This window comes from Chelmon rostratus, chromosome 12 (assembly GCF_017976325.1).
Source record: "Chelmon rostratus isolate fCheRos1 chromosome 12, fCheRos1.pri, whole genome shotgun sequence".
In the NCBI taxonomy this organism is placed as follows: domain Eukaryota; kingdom Metazoa; phylum Chordata; class Actinopteri; order Chaetodontiformes; family Chaetodontidae; genus Chelmon; species Chelmon rostratus.
The window spans coordinates 25040737-25062750 of NC_055669.1; the positions used below are offsets into that span (position 1 = coordinate 25040737).

The 22014-nt window shown below is 41.3% G+C and overlaps 3 protein-coding genes across 4 annotated transcripts; all 3 read left to right on the forward strand.

Annotated features, from left to right (window-relative positions):
• Nucleotides 1–1020: 1020 nt before the first annotated feature.
• Nucleotides 1021–3225, forward strand: LOC121614979 (GTPase IMAP family member 4-like). Its single transcript, XM_041949091.1, has 2 exons — nt 1021–1182; nt 1305–3225. Exons 1-2 carry the CDS (start codon nt 1158–1160, stop codon nt 2258–2260), a joined length of 981 nt encoding a protein of 326 aa, XP_041805025.1. The 5' UTR covers nt 1021–1157; the 3' UTR covers nt 2261–3225.
• Nucleotides 3226–9639: 6414 nt separating this feature from the next.
• LOC121614980 (GTPase IMAP family member 4-like) lies at nt 9640–11844 on the forward strand. Its single transcript, XM_041949092.1, is given in 3 exon segments — nt 9640–9802; nt 9925–10638; nt 10641–11844. Coding segments are annotated over 3 exon segments (978 nt in total). The 5' UTR covers nt 9640–9777; the 3' UTR covers nt 10880–11844.
• A 133-nt stretch (nt 11845–11977) lies between these two features.
• Nucleotides 11978–21680, forward strand: znf622 (zinc finger protein 622). Of its 2 annotated transcripts, none has more exons than XM_041949089.1 (7): nt 11978–12184; nt 13888–14470; nt 14960–15238; nt 16015–16177; nt 16342–16457; nt 17247–17390; nt 21060–21680. In XM_041949089.1, exons 2-7 carry the CDS (start codon nt 13894–13896, stop codon nt 21188–21190), a joined length of 1410 nt encoding a protein of 469 aa, XP_041805023.1. In that variant the 5' UTR covers nt 11978–12184; nt 13888–13893; the 3' UTR covers nt 21191–21680. The 2 variants fall into 2 exon arrangements, with proteins under 2 accessions (XP_041805023.1, XP_041805022.1); XM_041949088.1 differs by lacking the exon at nt 11978–12184 and adding an exon at nt 12224–12472.
• The last annotated feature ends 334 nt before the right edge of the window (nt 21681–22014 follow it).

Sequence of the window (22014 nt, forward strand, 5' to 3'; positions counted from 1 at the left end):
TTAACTTTTTAGACTTAAAAGAGTGATAAATATCTCTTGACGTGAAAGTTTCTGCTTGAGGGGTGATGAGATTGATGAGATCACAGTTTTACTTTATATTGTAAACCAGGCATGAAGGCACAGTGTCTGTTGGGCCAGTCCTTGTTTTGGAATGAGCTAAAGTCTGATAATGAACTCACTCTGTCTCCTTCCTGCTCTCAGCGTTCTGCATTAACCGCATTTTAGCACAACACAACAGAAGAACAGCTTCTGCTTTTGTGGCTCAAGAGCTGAAACTAGTTTCATTTCTAACAAAGGGAAACTCAAATGGTTGTTTATAGTGAGACATTAAATTAATGAAGAAAGGAGTTCAGCTGGACAGTGAAACCTTCTCATGTTTGATCTGCCTGGATCTACTGAAGGATCCGGTAACTGTTCCCTGTGGACGCAGCTATGGCACAAAGTGTATTAAAATCCACTGATCAGATATAAATGTACATGAACCCACAAAATGCATCATGTTTGTAGTTTTAGTGGTTTCATACATGTCAATCGAGACTAAGAACTACAGTTCAAAGGGCTGGCTGCACTCCATTTGTGCACAGTATTTTTTGCAGTTTAATCGGCGTCATCTCCTGTAAATGCTGCTGGGAGAGCTGAACACTGTTGGCGGTGAACATTTAACCGTTATAATTTAGCACAGCAAGGCTATTCAAATAAAATGGGGCAATAAATTGGAACTTCATGGAGTGTCTGTCTGAAAATATATTATATTCCCGTTTTTGCATTAATGTTGATTCTTATTTCTCCCATTTTTCATATTTTCCCATTGTCATGTTGGTTGTTGTGGGAAGATTTATTGTAAAACAAACAAATTCATTAATGATGGAAAGGGTTTAAAACCGTAAATACCCATTTAGATTTAATCTAGCAGACATCCCACTGAACATCAGACACAGTGTTTAACACCCTTTCCTGCCAGCAGTGTTTTGTAGGTGTGGCTTGTTGCATGAAATCTCTATATCAGGAGGTGTAGACAGAATTAAAGGTGGGGTGAGTGACTCTGGAGAAAGAGAGTTGTTTCACTCCTCTCAGTCCTTCTATAAAGAGGCGACGTTACAGACACACTTTACTTCTTCACTGCAGCAGAAGTTCAGCTCTTCTCACCATCACCAACTATGGCCTGCAACATTTCCAAAACTGGTAAGTCACTAAACTGTATTCAGGACTTACTCATGTAGACTACATGTTTTTCCTTGGTGCCCATGTTGTACTGTGCAGTCTGATGAGTACCTACGGTGGTAAATATTTGCTCATTTTTACAGACATCCTGTCAGGACCGATCAGATACAATAATGAGGAGCTCAGGATAGTGATCGTGGGGAAGACTGGAGTTGGGAAGAGCGCCACAGGAAACACCATTCTGGGAAAAAAGTACTTTAAATCAGAGTTCTCCTTCATATCTTTGACTTCGCACTGTGCCAAGGCCATTGGTGAGGTAGATGGGAAAACAGTTGCTGTCATCGACACTCCAGGTCTGTTTGACACCAAGATTGATGAAAAGGATACCCTTAAAAATGTTGTCCAGAGCATTTCTTTTGCTTCTCCTGGACCCCATATCTTCCTGGTCATCATCAGACTGGGCAGATACACAGAGGAAGAAAAGAAGACAGTGCAGAAGATCCGGAACATCTTTGGAGATGAAGCATACAGATACAGCATGGTTCTCTTCACCCACGGCAACGTGCTCAAAGGAGAACCTATTGAGAAGTTCTTGAAGGACAGCGAAGAACTGCAGGAACTTGTGGCTAATTGTAACGGCCAGTATCACGTCTTCAATAATGAGCTGGAAGATCGTTCTCAGGTCAGGGAGCTGCTGGACAAGATCAGAAATATAACAGAGAAGAACGGAGGAAACCACTACACCACCGAAATGTTCCAAGCAGCAGAGAAGGCGATCGAAGAGGAAAAACAACGAATCCTGAGAGAGAAAGAAGAGCAAATGCTCAAAGAGCAGGAGGCCCTGAAGAGGAAAATCGAGGAAAAGTATGAGCAAGAAATGAGGAAAGTGAAGGACGACATGGAGAAGAATAACAAGCTAAGGGAGGCTCGTGAAAGAGAAATTACAGAGAAAATGACAGAATCGCAGAAAGCGCATGAAAAGAAGGCTAGAGCGACAGCGGAGAGGAGTGATGTAATACTTCAGCTGATTAAGGGCTTTCTTGAAAAAGTGGCAGAAAGATTGGTGGACAAAGCTGTTTCCATGCTGGGGCTGGCGTAAAACAGCTGGTTTGTATAAGAAATTCTGGCTTTCTGATTCTGGATGTGATCACAGATGTGATCTGTAATAATAAGAGTTGGTTCATGGGTGTCAATTAGTGTACAAGTTGACCATTAAATGTTTAAAAGTGTCATGGAAATGTTTGAGTGAATGTAATGGAAAAGTTCAGTATAACTGTATGTGCTCAGTGAGAATTCTTTACTTCTGTTTCTCGTGTTGTGAAAAGCCTGGTTCCTGTTTAGTCTTTGCTGACACAGAGTGCCAGTCAAGATAACAGCTTATCTTGAGCAACAGAGTGGGTGAGAGCCTCAACTTCTCTCCTCACACTCTGTGCCAGCACAAGAGACATAAAATGTCTTCTTGACCAAACATGGTAGTGTGCCTTATATCATTTCTTGTTTCTGTCTTTCCTGAATAAAAGAGAGGTGTAGCCCTGAGAGGGTAGATTCTCAGCGGCGATTCACCCGAGTGTGTCTTCTCCCTTGCCCGTGCCACAGCCACAGTTATTGTCCGTAAGCTCTTGTTTCCTCTTCGAGAGTGTTTTTTGTTTGTAATTTTGATAAGATAGTTTTTGTTTAATTTTCTCTATCTAGTTCTTAGCTGAATTGTTTTCCTCATTATTGAGTGATTTTCTGTTGTATTGGTTTTGTTTCTTAGTTTCTAGTTCCTCCATTATTTAGGAGTGTATTTTGAGTTTATTGTTTTCCTTACCTAGTCTCGTTTAGTCAGTTCCGTTTTCATAGCCTTTTGAGTTTTCCTCCTTCGGGAGCACCCCGTATAGGAAATTCTGACTTTCTGATTCTGGACTGCAGCAGATTTCTGAAAGTGTTGTATCTTGTAAACGTTCACAGTCAATCACAGATGTGATCTGTAATAATAAGAGTTGGTTCATGGGTGTTAATTAGTGTACAAGTTGGCCACTAAATGTTTAAGAGAGATTATATAATAAATCTGAAAAGGCTTCACTCCATGGGCTCTGTATTTTTTGGTAATTAACAGAACTGCTGTTATTTCCTGTCAATGTTGATGGGAGGGGTGGGCAGGGTTTCCTGTTTACAGTTACAGAAGGAATCATGTAAATGCAGGACTGGATATTCAAGATGTGCTAGATTATAAAAATAAAATGGGACAGTCAATGGTGTGAATCATTTCTATCAATTGTTTTGACACTTGAATTAAAAATGTATCTTACTTTAAAAGAGGACAGAAGATCAGAAGAACACAACTGGATTTTGACCCTCGCCTCTTTTGTTTCTGGGAAGAAGTCATTCCACTGCCTGGCACAAGAAATGATCAAAACAACTGGTAACTCTTTCAAAGGTGTATTGTTTCCTCGAACTTCGAAAAAATATAAACTGGCTTTTGAGAGTAGAATTATTTTTTTAAACTGTCATACACATCCGTAGCAGTAGGTGGCATCCAGAGCTATAAGCTATAGCTGGTTGGCAGCGGCCAAAAACCACGAAGAAGAAACCAGGAAGTTAACCTCGTGTGCTGGTGGTGTGGTTTTTTTTATACGACAGTGTGAGACGGGGCGCTTTACCAAAAAAGAGATTTAATACGCATTTTTGGAGGAGTCACCTCATTGAACAAGTACGTAAACGTTATACGTTCGTCGCCTGCTATAACCCCCTTCTGTCGTGGTCATGAGTATTCTGAATGTCTTAGCTTTTAGCTGCTGTCTGCAGATGTTTACACTAAAATGCGTGAAGTTTGAATAGCATTTTGCTATATGATGTTGGCATACGTTAGTTGTCTCAGACTGGCACGGCATCACAGTTTGAGAATGCGTGTAGAAATAAGTATTTTATTTTTTGTTATGTTTATTTTATGAAATTACGGCTGGTTACGTTAGCTCTCGCTTTCATCCGACTTTATTACTCAGTCACTTCACCCAGCAGCTAGTTGTAGTCTGTCCAGGTAGGCTAGGCTAGCATGCTAACCAGGCTTGATCTTACACAAGTTAAATCGTCTAAGTTAATGTTATGAAACTCAAGGCAAGACAAAACCACGTGTTTGTAATAATTGCATACACTTGGGCAATTCAAGGTGAGTAATAAAAATGCTATAAAGGTAGAGCATTAATAGCTAAGCAGCGCAGAAGTACAGACTTTAAAGACCTAAAAGCAAACTAATGCAGTTCAAATCCGGTGAAACAAGAATAGTAAAAGAACACAACAGACACCGTCAAAATGAAGGTTAAGAGTGACAAGCCGGCCTCTTCTGGATTCTTCTCCAAACTCCTGAGACGCCACTGATAGATGAAAAGTCTGGTCGGCGGGGACGAAGACGGGTTACAGAGGACATGTGGAGGGGAGACGGGGGTGTTGCGGTAACAGATGACTGGTGGGGTTGTGAGAAAACAATCTTTCCATGTATCTTTTTCCTGTAGAGCTAACATCAACATCTCAGAACTCATCAGTTTGGCAGATATGGAGGTGGAAGTGATGTCACTTTAGTCAAAATCACTGTAGCCTAATGCCGAGATCAGAACACATGATATCCAGCCCGGTACTCCTCGCGACATCCTGACCAAAAGACGCCTGTGTCATTCCTCCTCTCGCCGTGACCACTTCGGAGAGGTGTGAGTGTGTGTCCGTGCCATCAAATGCCCTGGAGGGTGCCTGTGTCACTGCATATTTATTTATTGACCTCTTTAATTTTTTAACATTTGTCTACATTTTTTTTGCACATACTACCCAGCGGCCACTTCAGAGCATACTTGATGAGCGTTCTGGTCAGGTCGTGAGTCTTATATTAGTTCAGAACTGATGTAGATGTGATTATGGGTAACGGTGGGTTTCGATGTGGAGGTTTTCAGGTGCGTGGTGGGTTTGCAAAGCTGGAATCAGGCAGGATTAAAATGTTCTTCCTTTTTTGCAGACTTGTTAAAATGTGTTCAGTAACATTCGTAACGTTTTCGCTCTTTCGTGTCTGCCACCTTACTGATCACCTGTTGTCTGCCGTGGAAGTTGAGAAAGACAGAAAGCTGTGATTGGTCCGACCTTTAGTCTGCAGCGTCTCGCAGTCAAGCAACTGCAAGAATTCACGATCCGGACACAGTGACCATCATAACATACAAACGTATTGTGTAGTCTGATCCCGGCATAAAAGGCTGCTGATGGTTTCAGGACTCAGGTCCGACTTTTGGTTTTAATCATTTGCTGTGGTTACATTCGTCTTTTCAAAGCAACTTCTATCACCTGATCACATTTTTTCTGGTGAGCTCAATTTAGCATTCATAAGCAGCATATAAACACTTTTCAAATGGTTTTAGCACACTATTACTTAGTTGTAAGCAAATAAGGACATTTTAAGTGTTGATTAATGTATTGTGTAACAATGAGTAACTAGCATCTGTAACAGTACATAAATAGTTAATAACAGAGTACAACTTAAATATAAAGAAAAAGAAATATAAATAAATATGATGTATTACACACACAAATAAATCCTCACAGTCAGTGTGTTATAAAGCACTTGTTTTTACAGGCAGGTTTAAAAGTGGTTATAAAACACTAGGTTGCACCGTCATGTTTCCACAGAAGCCCAGAATGGACAAACCAAACACTGGCTCTAGAGAGGGACTTCAGTTGTAATGAAGAGTTGAAATAAAGTAAATAAAAAATCAGTAAATGTAATAAATAAATATTTGATACTTTATATTGAGATGAAATCTGAATATATATTTTATATGATAACAACTGTGTTACAATGTTGTATCAATCAATTGTTCTCTGTTTGCTCATTTAAAATCTCCATATACATTATCTGCTTATAATTATAGTGTGCTATAAACCATTTAATGATTATATTCTTTGCTGCTGGACACAAAATATTTAAAACTGAAACTGATCTCTCAACGTCTAAACATTCCCAAAACAGACTTTTGACTGAAGCCTCAAATACATCCCAAAATTGCATTGAAAGACCAGAATAACTGCAGCAAAATGCATATTTTACCAGTGACCTGAGGTGTTAGTTTGGCTACAGCAAGTGGAATATGACTGACTAACTGACTGCCTTTAGTTTTCAAAACCACAATGTAGACCGCTCTCAACACACCTGACACTCACTTCGATGCTGAATTGATTAATTCAACTACATAACCCAGAATTCCCCAGCCATCAAATCAAATGACAATCACTATTCAATCAAAACACCTTTAATGCTCAAAGTACTGCTACTGACTGGATAGTTGACTATGATGATTAAAAAGTAGGAAACCTGTTTTTTAATTTTTTATTATTTCCTTTTTTAATTTTATACGTACATTTTTTCCTGAGACATTTATGTCGTCAAGGGACTTTTTTTTTATGACAACATGCAGCAGGTCTCAGAATACCATGCATGGAAATCTTATTTTGAGACATAGATGTGTTTAAACACTGAAACGTTTTACTTCCAGTGTTGGATGTAAGTCCAGACATTGCTTAATGTCACACACTGAAATGATGTGAACACAGTTACTGCGATGAACCGTCAAACCATGTGTGATACATTCATCCGGATGGAGTCTGACGCTGGGGTCAGGTGTCAGCAGAAGTGGTACTGATGAAACAGAGGTGGTTCCAGGGGCTCAGTGGTTGAAGCGCTGGCCATGAATCACAACATCCTCTGAAAAATCCAAAACACAGCTTTCAACTGGACCTGAGACCGCTAGACTTGGTCCGAACCCGATAGGGAAGACCCGATCGTTAAACGGGTGGTTTGAATTTACCCAAACAAAGAGAAGACTGGAAACAACCTGATGCTCTACCAAATAACGAGCTGCCACTGTTATTTTTCTCCAGTGATGACCCTTCAATCAGAGCTGATAGAGAGTCCGCTTAAATCCACCTGGGTATTAGACCAGACCTGCGGCAACAGGACAGGATTCTACCTGATCTGAAAATTGTGACCCTGCCCAAATCCCTGATCAATACTTGGGTAATAGGAACCAAGTGAGCCCACATCACCGCATGACCCAAAATTAGACTCAAAACAAAGTCAAATTTGGTTTTAGAGCACTGAAAGTAAAACGTTGCGAGACGACGCATTTCCATTTACACCTTAATTATTATTTAACGACACACCGACGTAGAGCAGTGTGCTGTGTCAAGCATCACGGATTCAACGAACTAAGACAAAGAATGACTGAAGTGTTTCTTTAACATGCCTTGTACATTAAAGGACATTGTTTTTATAATAAAGACACGCAGCAATGTATAATGTATCCTCTTGATTTAATCATGTAATGCCTTGTATTAGCATAACTCTAAAGATGATAATAGAAATATTTGTTTTTCATTTATCTTCCAGTCACATCATGGTGGTTTCCATGCAGTTGTCTGAAAGTGAGAAATCCTTTGGCCTTACTGCGAAAATATGTTGGCGGATCAGAACAAAACTGCATTAACAAAATGTACTTTTATGTAATTAAACTCGAGAATGTCAATAAATTGTTGTAACACAGTCTGTAGTTTTACTGAAGTTTTGTTCCACTACAGTTGTAGTTTTACAGATTAACATTTGACATGCACACCCAATATAATATCATTTTGTGAAGTAGATGACAGCATTAAAAGGCTGTTTACACCGTAATGCATCAGGAATAATAATCCAGTAATATAATAGACAGTAACACTGATGTGGGTCAGTCTGCCATCTAATGAGCCCGCTCACTTTTTCTACTTTAAGTTCATTTTGTTGGTAAAGTTTCTGTAAACAATAATATTTCATAGAATTTGAATACTAGACTTTTTGTTTTTACACTTTTTAAAATTCTCCATAGTTCTTTCACCACCGTTGATCGGCCACATGAGGGGGCTATAATTTAAAGATTTAAATAACATGAGGTCACAAATTTCAACCCGCAAATGGTGTCTGAGACAACACTGAGTTTTTGTAAAATGCCCATTTGGCGTTAAAGAAATTGCTGCAGTTGGCTCAGTGTGTTTCATAATGAGTCCTGATGTTGGAGCATCTTTCTGTTGATTATAGCAGTTGTACAATTGCACTAAAAGAACAGGGGTTCCTCTGTAAAACTTAACCAAGATGTATTGTCAAATGCAACTGAACAGCATTCTGTTCAGTTGCATTCAGTTGCACTCTGTAAAGAGTAGGCGAAACACCGTTGAAGGGAGGTATCCACCTGATGACCCCCAGAGACGTGTTAGGAATCACTGCTCTTTGGCAGGTATAGAGGCAGATTAGGGCTCCAAGGTTCTTCACTGAGAATGAATCCTCTGTTTGAGCACAAGTATCTTGTGTTTAAATTAACATGCGTTTGTAGCATGAAGGAAAAAGTCAAGTATCAAAGAGGCCTGGGTCAACACCTTCATCTGAATGATTAGTTATATTTGTACTGATTGACATTTGGTTTTTTAACTTTTTAGACTTAAAAGAGTGATAAATATCTCTTGACGTGAAAGTTTCTGCTTGAGGGGTGATGAGATTGATGAGATCACAGTTTTACTTTATATTGTAAACCAGGCATGAAGGCACAGTGTCTGTTGGGCCAGTCCTTGTTTTGGAATGAGCTAAAGTCTGATAATGAACTCACTCTGTCTCCTTCCTGCTCTCAGCGTTCTGCATTAACCGCATTTTAGCACAACACAACAGAAGAACAGCTTCTGCTTTTGTGGCTCAAGAGCTGAAACTAGTTTCATTTCTAACAAAGGGAAACTCAAATGGTTGTTTATAGTGAGACATTAAATTAATGAAGAAAGGAGTTCAGCTGGACAGTGAAACCTTCTCATGTTTGATCTGCCTGGATCTACTGAAGGATCCGTTAACTGTTCCCTGTGGACGCAGCTATGGCACAAAGTCTATTAAAATCCACTGATCAGATATAAATGTACATGAACCCACAAAATGCATCATGTTTGTAGTTTTAGTGGTTTCATACATGTCAATCGAGACTAAGAACTACAGTTCAAAGGGCTGGCTGCACTCCATTTGTGCACAGTATTTTTTGCAGTTTAATCGGCGTCATCTCCTGTAAATGCTGCTGGGAGAGCTGAACACTGTTGGCGGTGAACATTTAACCGTTATAATTTAGCACAGCAAGGCTATTCAAATAAAATGGGGCAATAAATTGGAACTTCATGGAGTGTCTGTCTGAAAATATATTCCCGTTTTTGCATTAATGTTGATTCTTATTTCTCCCATTTTTCATATTTTCCCATTGTCATGTTGGTTGTTGTGGGAAGATTTATTGTAAAACAAACAAATTCATAAATGATGGAAAGGGTTTAAAACCGTAAATACCCATTTAGATTTAATCTAGCAGACATCCCACTGAACATCAGACACAGTGTTTAACACCCTTTCCTGCCAGCAGTGTTTTGTAGGTGTGGCTTGTTGCATGAAATCTCTATATCAGGAGGTGTAGACAGAATTAAAGGTGGGGTGAGTGACTCTGGAGAAAGAGAGTTGTTTCACTCCTCTCAGTCCTTCTATAAAGAGGCGACGTTACAGACACACTTTACTTCTTCACTGCAGCAGAAGTTCAGCTCTTCTCACCATCACCAACTATGGCCTGCAACATTTCCAAAACTGGTAAGTCACTAAACTGTATTCAGGACTTACTCATGTAGACTACATGTTTTTCCTTGGTGCCCATGTTGTACTGTGCAGTCTGATGAGTACCTACGGTGGTAAATATTTGCTCATTTTTACAGACATCCTGTCAGGACCGATCAGATACAATAATGAGGAGCTCAGGATAGTGATCGTGGGGAAGACTGGAGTTGGGAAGAGCGCCACAGGAAACACCATTCTGGGAAAAAAGTACTTTAAATCAGAGTTCTCCTTCATATCTTTGACTTCGCACTGTGCCAAGGCCATTGGTGAGGTAGATGGGAAAACAGTTGCTGTCATCGACACTCCAGGTCTGTTTGACACCAAGATTGATGAAAAGGATACCCTTAAAAATGTTGTCCAGAGCATTTCTTTTGCTTCTCCTGGACCCCATATCTTCCTGGTCATCATCGGACTGGGCAGATACACAGAGGAAGAAAAGAAGACAGTGCAGAAGATCCGGAACATCTTTGGAGATGAAGCATACAGATACAGCATGGTTCTCTTCACCCACGGCAACGTGCTCAAAGGAGAACCTATTGAGAAGTTCTTGAAGGACAGCGAAGAACTGCAGGAACTTGTGGCTAATTGTAACGGCCAGTATCACGTCTTCAATAATGAGCTGGAAGATCGTTCTCAGGTCAGGGAGCTGCTGGACAAGATCAGAAATATAACAGAGAAGAACGGAGGAAACCACTACACCACCGAAATGTTCCAAGCAGCAGAGAAGGCGATCGAAGAGGAAAAACAACGAATCCTGAGAGAGAAAGAAGAGCAAATGCTCAAAGAGCAGGAGGCCCTGAAGAGGAAAATCGAGGAAAGTATGAGCAAGAAATGAGGAAAGTGAAGGACGACATGGAGAAGAATAACAAGCTAAGGGAGGCTCGTGAAAGAGAAATTACAGAGAAAATGACAGAATCGCAGAAAGCGCATGAAAAGAAGGCTAGAGCGACAGCGGAGAGGAGTGGTGTAATACTTCAGCTGATTAAGGGCTTTCTTGAAAAAGTGGCAGAAAGATTGGTGGACAAAGCTGTTTCCATGCTGGGGCTGGCGTAAAACAGCTGGTTTGTATAAGAAATTCTGGCTTTCTGATTCTGGATGTGATCACAGATGTGATCTGTAATAATAAGAGTTGGTTCATGGGTGTCAATTAGTGTACAAGTTGACCATTAAATGTTTAAAAGTGTCATGGAAATGTTTGAGTGAATGTAATGGAAAAGTTCAGTATAACTGTATGTGCTCAGTGAGAATTCTTTACTTCTGTTTCTCGTGTTGTGAAAAGCCTGGTTCCTGTTTAGTCTTTGCTGACACAGAGTGCCAGTCAAGATAACAGCTTATCTTGAGCAACAGAGTGGGTGAGAGCCTCAACTTCTCTCCTCACACTCTGTGCCAGCACAAGAGACATAAAATGTCTTCTTGACCAAACATGGTAGTGTGCCTTATATCATTTCTTGTTTCTGTCTTTCCTGAATAAAAGAGAGGTGTAGCCCTGAGAGGGTAGATTCTCAGCGGCGATTCACCCGAGTGTGTCTTCTCCCTTGCCCGTGCCACAGCCACAGTTATTGTCCGTAAGCTCTTGTTTCCTCTTCGAGAGTGTTTTTTGTTTGTAATTTTGATAAGATAGTTTTTGTTTAATTTTCTCTATCTAGTTCTTAGCTGAATTGTTTTCCTCATTATTGAGTGATTTTCTGTTGTATTGGTTTTGTTTCTTAGTTTCTAGTTCCTCCATTATTTAGGAGTGTATTTTGAGTTTATTGTTTTCCTTACCTAGTCTCGTTTAGTCAGTTGCGTTTTCATAGCCTTTTGAGTTTTCCTCCTTCGGGAGCACCCCGTATAGGAAATTCTGACTTTCTGATTCTGGACTGCAGCAGATTTCTGAAAGTGTTGTATCTTGTAAACGTTCACAGTCAATCACAGATGTGATCTGTAATAATAAGAGTTGGTTCATGGGTGTTAATTAGTGTACAAGTTGGCCACTAAATGTTTAAGAGAGATTATATAATAAATCTGAAAAGGCTTCACTCCATGGGCTCTGTATTTTTTGGTAATTAACAGAACTGCTGTTATTTCCTGTCAATGTTGATGGGAGGGGTGGGCAGGGTTTCCTGTTTACAGTTACAGAAGGAATCATGTAAATGCAGGACTGGATATTCAAGATGTGCTAGATTATAAAAATAAAATGAGACAGTCAATGGTGTGAATCATTTCTATCAATTGTTTTGACACTTGAATTAAAAATGTATCTTACTTTAAAAGAGGACAGAAGATCAGAAGAACACAACTGGATTTTGACCCTCGCCTCTTTTGTTTCTGGGAAGAAGTCATTCCACTGCCTGGCACAAGAAATGATCAAAACAACTGGTAACTCTTTCAAAGGTGTATTGTTTCCTCGAACTTCGAAAAAATATAAACTGGCTTTTGAGAGTAGAATTATTTTTTTAAACTGTCATACACATCCGTAGCAGTAGGTGGCATCCAGAGCTATAAGCTATAGCTGGTTGGCAGCGGCCAAAAACCACGAAGAAGAAACCAGGAAGTTAACCTCGTGTGCTGGTGGTGTGGTTTTTTTTATACGACAGTGTGAGACGGGGCGCTTTACCAAAAAAGAGATTTAATACGCATTTTTGGAGGAGTCACCTCATTGAACAAGTACGTAAACGTTATACGTTCGTCGCCTGCTATAACCCCCTTCTGTCGTGGTCATGAGTATTCTGAATGTCTTAGCTTTTAGCTGCTGTCTGCAGATGTTTACACTAAAATGCGTGAAGTTTGAATAGCATTTTGCTATATGATGTTGGCATACGTTAGTTGTCTCAGACTGGCACGGCATCACAGTTTGAGAATGCGTGTAGAAATAAGTATTTTATTTTTTGTTATGTTTATTTTATGAAATTACGGCTGGTTACGTTAGCTCTCGCTTTCATCCGACTTTATTACTCAGTCACTTCACCCAGCAGCTAGTTGTAGTCTGTCCAGGTAGGCTAGGCTAGCATGCTAACCAGGCTTGATCTTACACAAGTTAAATCGTCTAAGTTAATGTTATGAAACTCAAGGCAAGACAAAACCACGTGTTTGTAATAATTGCATACACTTGGGCAATTCAAGGTGAGTAATAAAAATGCTATAAAGGTAGAGCATTAATAGCTAAGCAGCGCAGAAGTACAGACTTTAAAGACCTAAAAGCAAACTAATGCAGTTCAAATCCGGTGAAACAAGAATAGTAAATGAACACAACAGACACCGTCAAAATGAAGGTTATTTTAAAGATAACATAAGATGTAAAGATAACGCAGGGCTTGAGGGGTTACAGGCTATAATAAACAAAACAGTTCTTAGCTTTTACTTAAAACCCATAAAACCAGATGAACTAACATCACAGCTAAAGGATGATGTCTCCTCCCTGCAGCTCACGTGGTTCAGGAAGAAGTCCGTCATTCATTGAACGTTGTTACTTATAAATTACTTATTTTGTACAAAACTTGCTCATTGTCCAGTTTGTTAAGCAATGTTACATCCAGCTAAACCGGATACAGCCTGACACAACAAACCAGTCATAAATCCTACTATTATGAAGGTTATACTTGTGAGTTTCTATTGAAGCTGGCCCAGAGAGGTGTCGTTGCAGCTGTAAGGTCATTTTGAAGTTTGCTTTTGAATTTATTACCTTTAACAGAGAGATGTTTGTAAAATAGTCTTTTCATCGTGATGATAATTTGATTATGACACAAATGGGATGGATAAAATAGCATACTTACATGCAGGGCTGCAACTGCTGATTAGTTGATTTAGTAGGAAAATGTTTTAATCGTTTGTTTCAGTCTTTTTTTTTTTTTAAGTAAAGGTGCCAAACATTCTCTTGTTCCAGCCCTTCAAATGTAAACTTTTGCTGTTTTTTGTTGTCATTTGTGATAATTGAATTTCTTTGACTTTGGACTGTGCCTTGAATAAAAAAAGTAATCATGTTGGGCTCTGCAAAAGTGCATCTTTCACTTGTTTTGACATTTCATAGACTAAACTATTACCTGAGCTGTAATCGTAATCAGTTTTTCCCATTTTACCTTAAGGTTTCCATGGCCTCCTATACCTGCATCAGCTGCCGAGTGGCTTTTGCAGATGGCGAGGTGCAGCGAGCTCACTACAAAACCGACTGGCACCGCTACAACCTGAAGCGCAAGGTGGCCGACATGCCACCGGTCACTGCCGAAAACTTCCAGGAGCGCGTGCTGGCACAGCGGGCAGCCGCTGAACAGCAGCTGAACGATGCAGCGGCCATGGAGGGCTGCGCTGTCTGCAGCAAGAAGTTCTCCACCACCAATGCCTACCAGAACCACCTGCAGTCCCACAAACACCAGCAGGCAGAGAAGCAGGCCCTGCTTGCCGCCCAGAGGAAGGTGGAGAAAATGAACGAGAAGAACCTGGAGAAGGGACTCGGCGACGAGAAGGTGGATCACGACGCCAGGAACGAGGCCCTGCAGCAGGCCTTGAAAGAGCAGCAGAGGTCGAGCCCGGCAAAGCAAGGAACAGCCCAGACATCAGAAGTAGCAACGAGGCAGAGGACGAAGAAGCTGGAGAAACCTCCCAGGATGATGTGGCTGGAGGAGCAGGCCAAGAGGCGAGAGAGAGAAGAGGGAGCCACAGCTGGGGAAGGTAAAGAGGAGAAATAAAGCCATCATGGACGTCTCTGAATATATCCATGTGGCTCACTGGTGTGTTTTTAATAGTTTTGGAACAGTGGAGCTCTTTGGCACAGAGGAAGATCTGTCAGGCTGTATACACAGACGGTACTTGTTAGTAGTTACATTCACTGGTGGTTTGGGTCTTTTCGAGGAATTTGTTGACACTAAGAAAACTGTTCACATTTGTAGAACATAAACTTCAATAACTAAATTTCTTGATTTTTATAACAGAATTTTGTAAAATTACAAAACGTGTCAGATTCCATTGAAAGATGATATTTAAGAACATTAAATTATTGCCCAGTTGCCCACTTAATTACTTGATTAATTGCTTTTTAAAGGTACCTACACTTGAAGACTTAAGTAATTAGAGTAAATACACTCCCAGCTGTTTCAATTAGAGTTTGAGATCGTTCTTAGTGTTTTGTGTGAAAAGCTGACACCAATAAAAATCTTCCAGAGGATTGGGAGGACGTTGAGGAGGAGGAAGAGGATGATGATGAAGAAATGGAGGAGGATGAAGAGGAGACGATGGATCAAGAGGAAGGAGACTCAGCGGCTCCGTCTGACCCCCAGCCCGCTGCTCTGCCGGGCTCCATCCCCGTCACTGACTGCCTGTTCTGCTCCCACCACTCCAAGTCACTCATGAAGAACGTCGCACACATGACCAAAGTCCACAGCTTCTTCATCCCAGACGTGGAGTTCCTCGTCGACCTCAAGGGCCTCATCCGCTACCTCGGTGAGTCTGAGGGTGTAAATGTGAGGAGAGATAATAACCGCATGGCGTGAAGGCTCAAGACTTTAATCTGTCGCTGCTTAACCCTCTGCTTTGTTAAATGTGTTTATCAGTCACCTAAATCTGAGCGGGGATCAGCGGTAGTCAGTGTTGAGAATGAAAACGATGCAGGAAGTAGAGAGGGGAGGAAATACTCCCACTTCAGTGTCTTAATGTTGATAGTAAGGTTGTTTGTGTTCAAGCCCAAAGAGCTGCCAGTTCTTGGTAATGCCAAACATTTCCACAGTCTGTTCAAGCGACGCCCCCACCGAGCTTTTTGATCTGAGTCCTTTAATATTCATTATCTGCTCATTCAGAGTTCAATCCGATTCTTATGTTTACTTCAATGTATTTACTGAAATGTATCAGACACATTGAAGAGGCAGCTGTAGCCGTTGTAGAAGAACTGCCTTTTAACACAAATGTGTCGTGTTGATTCAACTCTGTCGTCATTTTTGAGGCTGTGGTTGTTGATTTTTTTTTACATATTGGAAAACATCAATTTATTTTGTTTTTGTGTCTGTGAGTAACAGACGAATAGAATGAACTGCAGACGACCACTGCACCTCATTACAAACGTCAGGTTTGCCAGCTTGGTTAAAACAGCGTCGTGCTGTCCTGATTAAAAAAAAAACAAAACAAAAAAAACCCTGAAAGATGTGCTAAACGTCATACTCAGTGTACACGTACGTACGTTTCCTCTTAACCCGGTCTTGTGATGTTCCTCTCTTGTGTTGCAGGAGAGAAAGTCGGCGCTGGGAACGTGTGTTTGTGGTGTAACGAGAAGGGCCGCTCGTTCTACTCGGCAGAAGCAGTACAGAGTCACATGACAGACAAAAGCCATTGTAAACTTTTCACAGAGGGCGACGCCGCCCTTGAGTTTGCAGACTTTTACGACTTCAGGTAACAAAGAGATTTTTGATAAATCGCTGTTTATATGTTTCATAATGTGATCTGTTCAACCTTGTTTGTTATGGATGAAAGATACACTATCTGGAGGCAGGAAGGCGTTTATGCTGCATCGTCGTCAGTCTGATTCACACATTGTTTTGTGTTTTTGCCCACAGGAGCAGCTACCCAGACCGGAAGGAGGAAGAGGATGCTGAAATGGACGAAGAAGATCTGCCCGACGACAAGACCCTGGAGTACGATGACGAAACGCTGGAGCTGACGCTCCCTTCAGGTGATGTGACTTGAAATTAGTTTTTTTATAATCAGCAAAATTCAAACGTGGAGCGTAATTGACTGTTTAGAATGAAGGGCTCCTGTGTTTAATGTGTGGGTGAAAGACAAATAGTTTGGCAATTGGCAGAAATGAATGGATAAATATTTTTTTATTATTACCGCTCAGGGTCGATCAAACTGACAGAAGTGTTTTGTCTGATGTCGGCGGTCTTGTGTACTGAAAAGAAAGAAAAGTGGCTGTGGACGTGTGATAACCAAAGCAAGTACAGGAGGCGGAGTTAACTTCAGCCTATTCTGTCATTATTTACACATCTACTGGACAGCATCCAGGTAACAATCATGACACAGGCTACTGGAGTAAAGATAAGCATGTTAGAACCGGGGATAATGTTCCGACAGCACAGCGAGCTGATGAAGTGCTTCCGCTATTTCTCTCCGTCATTTGTCTCCTTTGACTCGTCGTGGTTCTCCCTCGAGGAAACGTCAAACAGGCAGGGCGACTGTTGCCACGGCTCGATTGACTTTTCCTCTCTTTCGTTGTCCCACCTGACATCAGCAACCTCAGCATCCCTCCTCGCCATGGTTACCTGAGTGCGCTCTGGAGAGAGCACCTGATTGGTAAACGCTCAGGAACATGTCGTGGGAGGTGTCACACTGGGCGTGTCAGGACAAAAAAAATCAAAATCAGGAAGATTCATGTAGTCTGAACTCGGCATTTTCACTTCGCTGTTTGTGCTTCATGTGTTCATATTGTAACAGAGTGCACGTCCTCGCTGTGTTTCTGCAGGCGCTAAGATCGGCCACCGCTCCCTCATGAGGTACTACAAACAGCGGTTCGGAGCTCAGAGAGCGGTGGCACTGACCCACAATAAGAACGCTGTCGGCAGAGTCCTCCGGCAGTACAGAGCTCTGGGCTGGGGAGGAGATGGAGGTAAGAAATAAGAATAAAGTCGTTTCTTTGGAACATTTAACAGGTGAAAAAGAGAAACAGGAAAGAGAGCTGACTGTGAAACACAGTTTTATTTTATTTTCCTCCCTCTCAGTTGTCATCATTCAACCTGTAGTGTTCTCAGGTGTGAAGCTTTTTACTTTACAGCACTTTGCATGCACGTTATACCACGACCACTCGCAGAAATATTATACCAAGACAAGAATGAACTTCTATACTCAAATCAAATATTATTTAATGCAGGTGGAGTAGAGGAGGTCGATGATAATGGGACTAAAGAGGAGGATTTTTATCTTTTAAGTGAAGGTGTTAACTAATAGAATCTCTTTTATTGGCCAAATAAATCATCTTAAAATGATTCAGGGTCATTTTTTCCTCATCAGTCAATCAACACAATATGCTTCACAGTGACGAAGCAAAAGCAGGTTTTTCGGAGTGTTTCATGAAAGACTGAAATATCTCATTTACAGTATTCAGAGCGTTCACTCAGCTCCTGGTTAAAGCACCAAGTTTCTCCCATTCTTCTCAGCAGACTCATGTAAGCTCAACCAGGCTGCACGGGGAGCGTCGGTGCACAGCCATTTTCAGACCTCTCCATAGAAACTCTACTGGATTCAGGTCCGGACTCTGGTTGTGCTTCTCCAGGCCTTTCAGTGTTTTACCGAAGCCTCTTTGTTTTCTTGGCGGTGTGCTTCGGGTCGTTATCTTGTTGAAACGTAGACCTTCTCCCCAGCCCGAGATCTTGAGCGCTCTGGAAAAGGTTTTCATTCTTTTTTTGCATCCATCTTCCCCTCTGTCCCGACGAGTGTCCCTGTCCCTGTCACAGAAGCACCCTGATGCTGGACTACTGTGTTGGACGGTAGAGATGGCATTAACGAGGTGATGCTCAGTGTTGGGAATTGTCGTTTTAACCTTAATTTCAGAGGATTATAGATAGATAGACAGACAGACAGACAGACAGACAGACTTTATTTATCCCAAGCTGGGAAATTGCAGTGCAGCAGCAGCATTACACACAGTGACATAAGTGAAAAATTCTGAAATAAGACTAAAAAGAACAAACTATACATAATAAAATATCAAAATAGCGAGCAGTAAAAAATTATATACATAATAATAATAAAATAGTAAACAGTAGTACTGAAAAAGTATTGCACAAAAAAGAATATCTACTGCAAATGGCAGTGTGTAGAAAATAAAGTGTACCGTGACTGTAAGCATTACACACAGTGAAAAAAGTGAAAATTTGTGAAATAGGGCTAAAAAGAGCAAACTATACAGAATAAAATATCAAAATGGCGAGCAGTAAAAAATTATATACATAATAATTAAAATATCAAAAGTAGCAAACAGTAGTGATAAGAAGTATTGTATTTTATTTATTTATTTATTTATTTATTTATTTAGGATTTTCTGTCCTCGCGGTCTGAGAGTCATCCAGGTGCTTTTCATTGAGGAATCTGGCCACTCTACCATAAAGTCTGATTGGTGGAGTGCAGCACTGATGGTTGTCCTCAGGTAAGGTTCAGCCATCTCCACAAAGGAACCCATGATCTCATTTATAGCGCCCACTGGCTACCTGTCTGAAGGCCCTTCACCTGCACTGAGATCAGTTTAGCTGGACGGCTGCATGCAGGAACACCGTCAGTGGTTCCAGACTTCATCCGTTTGAGAACGATGGAGGACGCTGTGCTCTCGTCTCTCCACCGTCTTTTCACCATCAGCTGTGAGACGTTATGTAGACAGGTGTGTCCTTTCCTAATTGTGACCAGTGAATTCAGTTCGGCACAGGCGGGTGCAGTCGAGTTGACTCGCCACAGCCACGAGTCACAACGAAGGATCTGAATCTTAATCTTCAGAATACTCTAAAAACCAGTTTTTGCGTCGTCATTGTGGAGTGCTGCATCTTTGCTAAACGCTGGTCGGCAGGAACAGATATCAGACATGTCCACCTCGGCGGACTGCGTCAGTAATGCTGTATTGTGTGTAAAGTAAATGCAGCCGAAACATTGACGTGATGAAATCTTTACCAGCTTCTTGAAATGTTTCCTACGAGGAAACCACCGCAGGACTCCAGGTCGAAGTTCTGCAGGCTCATCGACTTCACCGCAAAAACATCCAATTAGGTGGAGATCAAGGGCATGAATCATATCTCTAAAGTTATTTGGAAACTCTATGGATCCTGTAAAGGCTACAGTAGATCAATAATGAAAAGGTGGTTTTATTATTTTGCAGTCTAATCAGTTACTATTGTTTTAAACTAATGACAGGATTACATGTTTATGATTCAATGTGCTGATAATACATCAACCAAATAAATGTGCTTCATATTTATGGGATACGTGGCAGATTTCCTTCATAATGGAAAAACTACTTTAAGTTTTTAAACGTTTTTTTTCAAGTGGAAGAAACTTGTTGGGGACTAAAACTCCCAACTAAAATCTGGCTTTAGTGTCTGATTTGTCCTCATCGTTGTGATTGAAATGCGTATTGTGTCAGAATACTCTAAAAACCAGTTTTTGCGTCGTCATTGTGGAGTGCTGTGTGTAGACTGATGAGGAAAAGATGAATCAACTCCATTTTTTTAAGACGAGTCTGAAACATTTCTGCTTTTTCTCTTGATTCAAATGATATTTTATTATTAAAAGGTATATTGTATTGTAGGAATATTTGTCTTCTGTGTTTTCAGCAGTAATGGCGACAGCATTTATTCTACCCAACACACAGTTTTTGGGGGGAGGGAGGAAAAAGGGGGAGACCTCGTGGCTGTGAGGGGACGGTGTGAACTGAAGTGCAGCTCTGCTCATGGTTTGACACAAGCCCTTCTTTACTGCGACGGACATGATCGAATACTCGCCTCCATTTACACGCAGATGCCTTCGCTCTGTATTCATGTTGAGGTGTCAGAGGAGTGCAGGGCGCCACAGGACAGCGAGGGTTGCATCAGTTTTCTCTGAAGAATGTAGTAATGAATATTCTGTTACCTCGCACAAAGGATGAGGCAGCCGCCGTGTAAAATGTCCTTACCCGGGTGTCCTCGGAGTGTAAAGGCTTAGAAAACCCCGGAATGTCTCGACTCAGCTCCACAAAAAGACAAGGCGGCGGGAACCTTTTCATGTGGAGTTTCAGAGCTTCTGACCCTGCAGTAGTGCCTGATCCCGGTTTTGATTTATTGTGTTTACTTAAGGGTTCGGGGAATGAAGGATCTCAGAGTCTGATTCTCGTAGTTGTTGTCAGCTTTTGGCCCAGGGAGCTCAATTTTTCAGTGCTGCTCGAGTGTGAACTTTTATTCTGTTCTGTATTGTGGAGAAATGACATGTTTTTGGCCGTCTGGGTTCATTGATAAAGCTGTTTTCCTGTTCTTGCTCTCAGGCGTTAAAATTTACTGCAGGGCTGTTGTATCTAAAAACTTCAGTGCTTCAGAAACTCGAGCCAAAACTTTTTTTTTGCAGATGCTTTGTTTCTGTCTCTGATGAGAAAAAGTTTCTTTTTTACTTGCATTAATGTAAATGTGTATTTTCTGTCCTGTGTCCGGCCCCCAGCGAGTCCTGTGAAAAGGGCTCCCCCCCTGTGTTTGCTATAAGAAAGGTGCTCCTGAGCAGCAGTGTGACTCACTGCATGCACACACATGTCCTCCTCTCTCCCTCTCAGGCAACAGCTTCCATCAGAAGCAGAGAGACATGCAGTACGTACAGATGATGAAGTCTAAATGGATGCTGAAGATGGGCATGAGCCACAACGCCACCAAGCAGAAGCACTTCAGAGTCCAGGTCATGTTCTAAAGCGGGCCTGGAGGGAACCGAGCGCGGTGCGAAATGTGACGTGAACTGGTGGGAGATCTTTGCTAAACGCTGGTCGGCAGGAACAGATATCAGACATGTCCACCTCGGCGGACTGCGTCAGTAATGCTGTATTGTGTGTAAAGTAAATGCAGCCGAAACATTGACGTGATGAAATCTTTACCAGCTTCTTGAAATGTTTCCTACGAGGAAACCACCGCAGGACTCCAGGTCGAAGTTCTGCAGGCTCATCGACTTCACCGCAAAAACATCCAATTAGGTGGAGATCAAGGGCATGAATCATATCTCTAAAGTTATTTGGAAACTCTATGGATCCTGTAAAGGCTACAGTAGATCAATAATGAAAAGGTGGTTTTATTATTTTGCAGTCTAATCAGTTACTATTGTTTTAAACTAATGACAGGATTACATGTTTATGATTCAATGTGCTGATAATACATCAACCAAATAAATGTGCTTCATATTTATGGGATACGTGGCAGATTTCCTTCATAATGAAAAACTACTTTAAGTTTTTAAACGTTTTTTTTCAAGTGGAAGAAACTCGTTGGGGACTAAAACTCCCAACTAAAATCTGGCTTTAGTGTCTGATTTGTCCTCATCGTTGTGATTGAAATGCGTATTGTGTGTCAACATGACTGAAAATCATGGCCGCACGCGCCCGTCCTGGGAGCCTGTGAGGCTGCGTTCAGAGCCACGGTGGCCCCAGTTCAGTGGAGCCAGTCTGTCAACACAGATGGAGCAAAATCATTTAACTTGACTCAACTTGTGCTGCGTAGCAACACAGTGTCGTCCAGCAAGGTGCA